The following is a 10,523-nucleotide window of genomic DNA, read 5'->3' as shown; positions in this document are numbered from 1 at the left end:
AACTATCACACAATGTTCATGTTATATTCCGAACTGGACTACTTTCAAGTCTGTCTTTGGTTACATGGTTTTTATTCAAATGTTTAGACACTTCCCTTAGACCTGCATGATTTCTATAATATTCCTTTAGTGATCCATCACGTTTCTGTTTTCTGATACACAAATATATTTCATGTGCACAATACGTAATTGATTACAAGCATGGGGGAATAAATAACGTGAAAAAAACACACCTCTTTAATCTAATTCACAATCATTATTTCACAGATGAAATACAAGATGATACAAGAAAATACAAGGAAAATGATTCGCTATTCTTCTATTAGGCTTACATATTCATAAACGTTTTGGCTGCTTCATTATATCCAATAAAATAATAGCATCCCATCCTCATAAGGTTTGAAATGTTAAGATTTTACTTTTATTGTTAAATTGTTTTCTCAGTTTGTGTGTCTATAATACATTATACATCTAATAAATTATTACATATATAGATTTTAAATCACGATTTGTTTCCCTTTATTGGAGTACTTAATGTTGAGACAGAGCCTCAGAGGGTACCGTGGTGTGTACCCATTGATGTTTAAGTGTGTACCCCCTCCTTGTGGCTGACATCGCTCACTACACAAACATGTCCGCCGCGGTTTGAACTCGGAAACAAAACCTTTCCCTAAAGCCAGGCGATCATTTCCTCTTAGGTCACATCGTTGCTGCTGCCACAGTTTGGAAGAAATGGCGGACATGGATGAATTGTTCGGGAGTGATGGGGACAGCGACAATGAGCAGCGAGGTAATAATGTCTCTCCGTCGGTGAAAATAGTATTTAGTGATGAATTTAGCTTATAGCAGTGTCGAGTGTTTCCCGATGCTAAGCACATTAGCATGAGCTCTGCCCGAACATTAAACTGTTGTATCCGTACCCAACAAACGTAACGGTAATGCATGCAGATCAAATATGTTCTAAAAGCTAGCTATGCGAGAAACGAGTATACGTTTGTTCTTTTTACCTTTGCATTAGCTCCTTGTTTTTGTTTATCAACTAGCCTAGTAGAGCTGCAACAACAGTGCGGTTTGTATCTCCAGCACATGTTCTCATCAGCCAAACAACACTTAGCTTTGTTAGTTTAGCCAGTGTAAAAACAACCTCAGAGGGGAGTTTTACATTGTTACTGCAAAAGTAGGAGGTAATATATTAAATATAAGGCAGTATAACATATTAAAGATATACATTACAAAAGTACACATCCAGGTAATCAGTTACAGTGTTAAACAAATTAATAAGTGTAGCATGAAAAAGTAATGTGATGGCAGCCAATCACAGTAGTGAAAGAAAACGTATATATTGCACAGTTATTACCGTAGTTCAATAGTCAGCTAAGAGATCGCAGCCAGTAAAAGTAATTTTTATATATAGCACTTAAATGATATGTGTTATACTCTTTGTTGTTAGTGTCTTGAGGCTTAAAGACAGTATCAACCAGATCACATGCAATATTGCAAACACTTGTTGCAGATGTATATGTATTTATTGTGTTTCAGAGTCTGGCTCTGGCTCCGGTTCAGACTCGGAGCAGGAGAGACCCCGATCCGCCAGCAACGCCTCGGGCAGCGGCAGCGACAGTGAGAGGGATCAGGATGATGAGAATGGCCGGGAGGTCGGAAAAGCCAGCATAAATAAGGTGTGTATTTGAAGATGGCATTCGTTGTGGATTTACTCTGACCCCTATCCAATAATCACTGAAACATTTACTATAATTTCACAATGCAATTTTTAGAATAACCAATTGATCCCACAGTCCAATGACATTTACAGTTAGTTAAGCTTTTGTGTCTTACTTCTTATTTTATTGTATCTGGTGTTCATATGTGACATTAGACTAATGCATAACTATTTGGAAAAGGATTACATGTGATTGTTTTGACCAATAGGCAATTGCATTATTATTCAGCATATTTGAGGGTGTGATCTATTTTTGCACCATTATTCTCGTTTTTTATTAACATTTTAATGTAAACGTTTGATTTTTTAATTTAATTTTAAATAAAGATCTGTTCCAAACAAAGACATATTTGGAGAACGATTAAGTGTATTTTTACTTTAACAAATAATAAGGCACCTGCCATTTGAATATTTTACAAGTCAATATTGCTTTGACAAAATTCCAATTCATTGTTCAAATAAACACAATAAAGATTTATACTATGGGTAAAATTTACAAAAATAATATTTCCCCAAATGAAAATGAGCTCTTTAACGATTTACAGCCAGTATTATGTCTTTTTTTCACCACATCATGTTTACCCCACCTTCTGACACCATGGGTCAGCCATCATGGATATAGTTCTACCCTACTAGAACCACTGATTCATTTTCTATCATTGTGTGCTCCACTCCCACATCTAACTCACCTTTATTTTAACCTAATAGGAGCTGTTTGGTGACGACAGTGAGGATGAGCAGCACAGTCCGCGCAGTCAGCACAGTCCGCGCAGTCAGCACAGTCCGCGCAGTCAGCACAGTCCGCGCAGTCAGCACAGTCCGCGCAGTCAGCAAAGTCCGCGCAGTCAGCGCAGTCCGCGCAGTCAGCGCAGCGGAAGCGACAACCAGTCTGAGCGTTCTGGGAACCAGTCAGAGGCCAGCATACACTCAGACCAGGGGGATCACTCTGACGCAGAGCAGCACAGCGGCTCAGAGCGTGGCCATCAAGACGAGGATGAAGACGAGGAGGAGAGGGGCCACCAGTCGGACAGAGGAAGCCCGGCTGGCAGTGGGATGTCTGGAGCGGGAAGCCCTCGCTCCGAGAGGGGCAGTGCCCGTTCAGACAGAAGGTCTGGATGTGCTTCATTGTTTACCTGAAATAACATGATCTGATGCCAGAGGGGACCCCAACAAAAACACAGAACTGTAGTTGCCAAGCTTTTTTGTGACATTTTTTAGACTTTATAAAAACATGTACTTGTGTTTCTTCATCTATCAAAAGTCTATCCTGTGCAGTCAAAAGACCAGATCTTAATTTCATCCATATGTTTGTTTATAACCAGTGTGCACAGTGATCCTGCGACTCCGCTGTCAGCGCCAGGCACTCCTCACACTGATGGAGAAGCTTCTGCCAGGGAGAACCAATCTGATGATGAGAAGTGGGAAGGAGGGGCTAAGAGCGACCAGTCAGAGGACGAGCAGGAGAAACGTCATTACTCCGATGAAGAAAGAGAGAACTCTGATGACGAAGGGCCGAGGGGCAGGAAATCAGGTACTACTTGAGTCAAGTTTTAGAGGATGAGCCAATATTGTACACAGCCAGGACCACAAGCCAGACGTCCGTGTTAATCTTGGCAGAGTTTTTAGGAAAAAGATCAGGGCCATCCTGAGCTCTAAGGTTACTCTCAGGACCCTGAGATTAATAAGAAATGTATCTTTCGCTTAGACTTTTTCATTGGATAATAATGCTTTTTACAAACTAAAACTGATGTGTGCAAATTAAATTGCTATATCACATGTTTTGCTCTTTTTCAGGTTTTGCTAAGGGCAGTGATAGTGAAGATGATTTTCTAAGACAGAAGCCCAAAGCAAAAATTGCCTCTGATTCGGATTCAGACAGTGATGTTGGAACAAAAAAAGGTTAGAAACTAATTGAAAAATGAAATGAAATTTTATTGCTATTAATTGCAGCTGAAAGATGCATTTTCTTTGCTCTCAAGTACTTTAAATTAGTTCTGTAACATACTATTGACAGTAAAGAAGACGGCAGCAGATGATCTGTTTGGAGAGGCTGATGACATTTCTTCAGACAGCGATGCAGAGAAGCCTCCAACCCCGGGACAGCCCCTGGTACGTTCGTCCTCCTGCTCTCTGTCTCTTTATTCCACTGATCCTCAAGCGCCTGCAATTGTTCCCGGTCCTTCTTTATAAGAGTTCCCAAATCTGTTTTTCTCAGGGCCTCACAGTAAGCCTCTCGGAGCTGATCCCCATAATTACACGTCATTAAATGATACCGTGTATTTTGAATTGTTCTCTTCCTTCACTCTCTCTGTGTGTCTGTCCAGGATGCAGAGGATGGGATGGACGGGGATCACCCAGAAGAGGAGCCTGCCCCCGAAACTCGCATCGAAGTAGAGATCCCAAAAGTCAGCACAGACCTGGGATCTGACCTTTATTTTGTCAAGCTGCCCAACTTCCTGTCTGTGGAGCCCAGGTCAGAACCATTGGATTGTCAATATCTACAAAATACAATTGCATTTTGTACCTGATGAGCTCTCAAGTACTTTAAATTGCAGAGAAAAGGTACAAAAATGACTAAATATGTAAAAAGAGATAAGGAAATGCATATTTCTAGACACTTTAATTGCTGCCTAGGATAATTTAACTCTGCTGCCTGCGAGTAAGAGAATTGCAAGAGCTTACACTTTCTTTGAAGTGTTCAGCTAAATGTGTTCGGGCTTGATGAGCAAGATATCTTCAGCCTTACTTAAAGGTCAATTCATTTTCATTTAATCACCCTTTATAGACCCTTCGATCCTCAGTACTATGAGGACGAATTTGAGGATGAAGAAATGCTGGATGAGGAGGGACGGACCAGGCTGAAGCTGAAGGTATGTATTCCACGCCATGCTTCTATATACATTTATTTGTAGTTGTGTGTTAGCTGAAATACATTTTGCAATAGGGCTTTTTTTTTTTAAAGCATTTTTAATGTTGCTGCTCATTTCTGTGTAATGCTTGTATTTTATCTATGGGGTTCTTATGTGTTGGATTTGATTTCAGTTTACTCTTTTGCTCTATTATTTATGATTATTTTAAGCTTATAAATATTTCCTTATTTATTGCATAACTGTTTTTCTCTTTGTTTAATGTATTTAGTTTTCTCTATACAAGGCTTCTAAAAATAATTGGATACAAGGCTGATGTTCTGATGAAGAGAGTGACCAGAGTTTTTCTCCAACAGGTGGAGAACACAATTCGGTGGAGAGCCAGGAAAGACGAGGAGGGAAATGAGATACGAGACAGCAATGCACGCATTGTCAAATGGTCTGATGGCAGGTGTGTATTATGTGGGGCTGGATGTGTGGGAGCGTGCTACACTGTGTACAGGACGTACTCTCTACTTCCATGGTTTTAAAATGTCTCTTTCTTGCCACAGCATGTCCCTCCACCTTGGGAATGAAGTGTTCGATGTTTACAAGGCTCCTCTCCAGGGAGACCACAACCACTTGTTCATCCGACAGGGCACAGGACTGCAGGGACAGGCTGTGTTCAAAACCAAACTCACATTCAGGTAACACACCACTGTTGTTATTGGTGACAGGCTGCTATTAAGACTTGAGTCTCACACAAAGAGAAGTTCTCCCTTGAGGGAAAAGTTATAAGTTGCTAGGGATACTCCTCTTCTATCTGGCTCCCTGACATGCAAATAAGGCCCACGCTGCCTCTAACTCCAAACAACAACAATAGCCTTCATTCAAGCTCCTTTCAGGAATGCATTCTATGCTGCAAGATCAGGATCACCTTGTGCAAGCTGACCAGATTTCTCCCAATAAGAAGTGTGTAAGCCTCTTACCTTGAGTATACCTGGATGTTCTGTCTCCTCAGAACACATGGGACTAGCAGGACGCAGGCCAAAGCTGCTTTCATGACTCTCCACCATGCCAGACAGGACATGGCAATTTGTTCTGGTTGTGTAATATCATCACAGCACAGTTGTTTTAAATTAAGGATAGGAGAGTGTGAGGAGACATCCTTTGAAGTAGTCAATTTCTCAAATTAAAAAGGGCAAAAACATTCTGGGTAGATGGACCAAAGTAATTTACAGCAACCTGCTTACAGTGCATTTGTTCTGGTCTCATAGCCGGACCATGAATAAGCTTCAAAGTAAAACTTTTAAAGGAATATGTTAAAATAACTCTAATGTGACATGAGAGCTGATCATTATGGAAATGTCGGAAATCTTTCTTTTAGATTAAGATTGAGCCAATTCTATAAGAAAATGACAATGTTTTCACAAAGATTCTGACATTCACCAATGTTTCATTTTTTAAAGATTTGTTCAAAAGAATTTGCATGCATTTGAGTGCTGACCTTTTTTTTGCAAACGTGATGGTAATTGCCCCTTTCTTGATTTCTCCCATTGTATAATTAATAGGATTTAATTACTTTCATTTAAATATATATATTTTTTCTTCCAATTTACCAAATAAATTAAGTTAAATGTGAAATAAAGAGGTTTTAGGGGATACTTTAAAGAGTAAAGCACTAGGGAATGCATGAAATCTAAGATGATGTTTCTTTTGTATTTCCAGGCCACACTCCACAGACAGCGCCACCCACAGGAAGATGACTCTGTCTCTGGCTGACCGCTGCTCCAAGACCCAGAAGATCAGAATCCTTCCCATGGCTGGACGAGATCCGGAGTCCCATCGTAATGAAATGATCAAGGTAACGCACTCTTTCCTCTGCCCTGTTGGACAACGATTTTCTTCTCGCGGGGACCAAACATGTGGCGTGAGACCAGTTGTGGACAAGCATTGTGCTCAATTACATTAAGACTTAACCTGACATCCTTACATAATTGGGTCACACATGGGTCAGTGAAATGGAAAAAGTGTTAGCATGTCTGGAGGGGGCTGGTTTTGTATCTACTGTCAACACCAAACAAGTACTGCTGATAGCTTCGTTTATAGTTTCACTGTGCTCAGCGCTCATCTGGGGCAGAATCACTGTACAGGCATCAGGCTCCTGCTCTTGTTGCTGGTAAAGATGCAACTTTGTAAAAAAAAAAGGTGTTCTAACATGCCAGATTTTGCTGATACCTACATGTTTGTTATCACTATGCTTAATTAAGCTGGGGGGACACTTGAAAGGGCGTAAAGCAGCATTTATTGTCTGAAATAAGATGGTTAAATTCCCCAATTGCTGCGTTGAATGACAAGGCAGCATTTAAGACGCACTTAAAGCTAATTTCTGTTACATTAATATTTCAATTTCAGAGTTGGATGCACCTCATGTGCTTGCAATATGTGGAGTTTGACTTTAGACATTTAACTGTAACCACACCCTCCCTTTTCTTTACCTTTACTGCCTTAACTGTACAGTTAAAATGGATTACTTTATTAATATGAATAGTACATAGCTTAACTACAACATCCATGTTTCTTCAATCCTAAAATAATAAGCAGGGTTATAGTATTCAAGGAGTTAGATATGAAACAAAGTACAGTAAAAAACATAAATAATAGACTTAACTCTGACACAGAAAACAGCTTGTTCCATACTGAAATTTCAAAAATATCAGAATATCAAAACCTGACACTAATAAAACTATTATAATAGTTCAAAACCTGACACTAATAAAACTATTATAATAGTTCAAATACAATATTTAAGCTATTTGATAGTGAATATTGGTAAATGTTGCAGCCCAGAAATAAGGTGGTGAGCCTGCTCAAAATACATTTTGATTTACCAAAAACAAACCTGTTAATTGGTTTGCAATGTTAATTCTGGTTGTAAAAACCTGTTATAGAAGTACTATGTAGTGAATTTATTATGACATGAATGATGCATGAACTGATGCGGGCTAGAAACAAAATGTCAAACTTGAAGCCAGTGCTCAAAAATGATTCCCCCTTGTGTCTCTTCTGTCAGAAAGAAGAGGAGCGGCTGCGAGCCTCCATCCGCAGAGAATCGCAGCAGAGGAGGATGAGGGAGAAGCAGCACCAGAGAGGCCTGAGCAGCAGCTACCTGGAGCCCGACCGCTACGATGACGACGAGGAGGGCGATGAGGCCATCAGTCTGGCAGCCATCAAGAGCAAATTCAAGGGAGGGGGAGGTCTCAGAGGTGAGGAGGGATATTTTATTATTTCTCACAAGACTTTTATGAAGTCAATGAGGCCTTTTTAACATCCTCAATTTTTTTCCCCCCAATACAGAGGAGCGAGCCAGGATCTACTCCTCAGACAGTGATGAAGGATCCGATGATGACAAGGCCCAGAGGCTGATGAAGGCCAAGAAGCTAGACAGCGATGAGGTGGGTGTTGAATCCTGCTCCACAGACAGGGGGCAGTGTAATGCAGTTTACTTCATAGCTTAAAAACTGAAATTTGTCAGCCTTCAGTGAACCGAACAGGACTTGTCATTCTAAATAACAAGCACTTTAAACGGCAGTCACTGTTTCTGCAGAATAACAAAACTTGTGGTTCTTCCCATAAACAAACAAAACTGTAACATGCCGAACTGAGTGTACCGAGAAGCTGTACAAAATGTCTGCTGCTGTCAGCATTGGAGTCATCTCTTCTCTTCTGTTTTTGTGCAGGAGGGCGAGGGACCAAGTAAGAGAAAGGCAGAAGACGACGACGACGAAGAAGAAGAAGTGGCTACCAAAAAGGCCAAGAAATATGTTATCAGCGATGATGAGGAGGAAGAGGAGGAGGCGGCGGCGGCAGCGGCGGCGGTGGCGGCGGCGGTAGAAGAGGGGGAGGAAGAAGAGGATGACGAATAATTCATTTTTTTTTTTTTTTATCGTTCCACTGTATTATCAGTGCTCAGCCCACATGGCATATAAACAGCCATAGTTTGCTTTATATATTTTCTTAAGATCTGTGTGTGGGAGAGTGTGTTTGTTTGTTTGTTTTTTGTTTGTTTGTTTGTGAGATTGTGTGTCTGCTTGTTTATGTTGTGTACAGCAGAGGTGTGAATAAAGAAATGGTTGTCTTATGTAACCAAATTTTCCCAGAGTCTTTATTTTTTTACCATTATGATTCATATGTATGAATCACACTGTTTTGAGTTCATGAAACGTAATGCTTAATCCAGTTTCCAAACAAAAAGGTGATTTGAGGTTAAACTGGGTTAAAAGCTTAACAGTATCGCCTGCTACTCATTTAAAGGTACTTTATTATGCTATATTGTAACAATATATTGTAAGGCAATATCTATACAAAACATGTACTGTATCAGTCAATCAAAGTATATTTATATAACGTCTCGGGGGGACATTACAGTTTGTACAGACTACGAATACGACACCCTCATTCCTTAGACCCTCACATTGGTAAAGGAAAAACTTCCAAAGAAACCCCACAGTCAAGGCAGGATTAATAACTCGAGGCGCCCCTGGGTTCTGAGAGCTCAAGTCAGAAATGTCTGCCCTATTGAATAACTGTGTGTGATTCTTACAGTAAATGCTGCACAGAGCTGCTTTATAGTATAAAAAGCTCCTTAACTGATCAATTCATTAATTCCCTCCAACTGAACCAGGGGCTTTGCTAAAATAAAAAAATAATAAAGTTGATAGTGTAGTGAGATCCTATCAGAGACAGTTTAGAACAAATATTTCCTCTTATCGAAAATCAGATGTATTTATGGTGGTGAAGAGTGAGTTCTATTTGAAATGTTTTATGAGTGAGGTTGTGCGGACAAAAAGAAAATCTCTTGTCACTGAAGGACCCCTTTTGCTCAAGGGACCCTGGGCACTTGCCCAGGTTGCCCATATGATAGATCCGGCCCAGTCGACAGTTAATGGCGGAAAAATAGAAGACCAAGGATGGATCCCTTCAGCAGGACAAACAGACGTGCAATAGATGTCGTGTGTAAATTAAAAAGAAATTACATTTACAACATAGGTAGTCCAAATGATTGAAATGCATGTCTATATATGAGGAGATGAAGATGGATCCAGGTGGATGTCAACAATCCTCTGGGAGCCATCAAAGAATTAGTAAGTTGACCATCAGGCAGAACCACAGCGACAGGCAAAGCCACTTATATATACAGTGCTCAGCGTAAATGAGTACACCACCTTCGAAAAGTAACATTTTAAACAATATCTCAATGAACACAAAAACATTTTCCAAAATGTTGACAAGACTAAGTTTTACACAACTCTGTTTAACTTATAACATGAAAGTAAGGTTAATAATATAACTTAGATTACACATTTTTCAGTTTTACTCAAATAAGGGCGATGCAAAAATGAGTACACCCCACTGAAAGTCTCTGGAGCAAAGCTAAATTTTAGACTACAAATCTCTAGTTTAACAAGAATCAAGCATAGGTGAGTCTAATTATTCATTACACAGGTGTCCAGCAGACACTATAAAAGGGTGTTACTAAAAACCCACCCCATTTCATGTTGTTAGCAATGGCATCACATTGAAGAGAAAGAAAATAATTTCTTTACACCGGAAAGGTGAAGGCTACAAGAAGATCAGCAAATGTTTACTTATCAGTCAGAATACTGTAGCAAAAGTGGAACAAAAACTTTAAAAAGATGGAACTGCAACCATCTCACAGAGACGTCCAGATCGTCCACAGAAGTTAACACCTCGACAGGAGCGTCTTCTGATGAGAAGTGTGGAAGAAAATCAGCATGCAAGTTCACTGCAGTTATCTAAGGAAATAGAAAGCCAAACTGGGGGGACTATTTCCCGTTACACAATACGGCGTACACTGCAGAGGAATGGCATGCATGGGTGCCGTCCACGAAGGAAGCCTCTCCTAAAGCCCAGGCACAAAAAAGCCCGCCTAGAGT

General features: G+C 40.2%; 1 protein-coding gene across 1 annotated transcript; it reads left to right on the top strand.

Annotated features, from left to right (window-relative positions):
• The first annotated feature begins 675 nt into the window (after positions 1-675).
• On the top strand, positions 676-8,717 carry leo1 (LEO1 homolog, Paf1/RNA polymerase II complex component). Its single transcript, XM_063880531.1, has 14 exons — positions 676-790; positions 1,540-1,679; positions 2,429-2,829; positions 3,043-3,251; positions 3,515-3,619; positions 3,735-3,829; positions 4,045-4,193; positions 4,506-4,590; positions 4,944-5,038; positions 5,139-5,273; positions 6,295-6,430; positions 7,640-7,832; positions 7,924-8,021; positions 8,307-8,717. The coding sequence occupies exons 1-14, from the start codon at positions 733-735 to the stop codon at positions 8,490-8,492; spliced, it is 2,085 nt and encodes a 694-aa protein (XP_063736601.1). The 5' UTR covers positions 676-732; the 3' UTR covers positions 8,493-8,717.
• Positions 8,718-10,523: the final 1,806 nt, after the last annotated feature.

This window comes from Eleginops maclovinus, chromosome 4, assembly GCF_036324505.1.
Source record: "Eleginops maclovinus isolate JMC-PN-2008 ecotype Puerto Natales chromosome 4, JC_Emac_rtc_rv5, whole genome shotgun sequence".
Classification (NCBI taxonomy): domain Eukaryota; kingdom Metazoa; phylum Chordata; class Actinopteri; order Perciformes; family Eleginopidae; genus Eleginops; species Eleginops maclovinus.
Note: the sequence above shows the minus strand (reverse complement) of the source record. Positions and strands in the feature narration are given on the sequence as shown.

Excerpts from the sequence above, each read along its gene's own strand:
- leo1 (XM_063880531.1), top strand. The coding sequence starts at position 733 with ATGGCGGACATGGATGAATTGTTCGGGAGTGATGGGGACAGCGACAAT. Across the intron at positions 6,431-7,639 it reads ATCGTAATGAAATGATCAAG|AAAGAAGAGGAGCGGCTGCG; the intron begins GTAACGCACTCT and ends CTCTTCTGTCAG. Across the intron at positions 8,022-8,306 it reads AGAAGCTAGACAGCGATGAG|GAGGGCGAGGGACCAAGTAA; the intron begins GTGGGTGTTGAA and ends GTTTTTGTGCAG.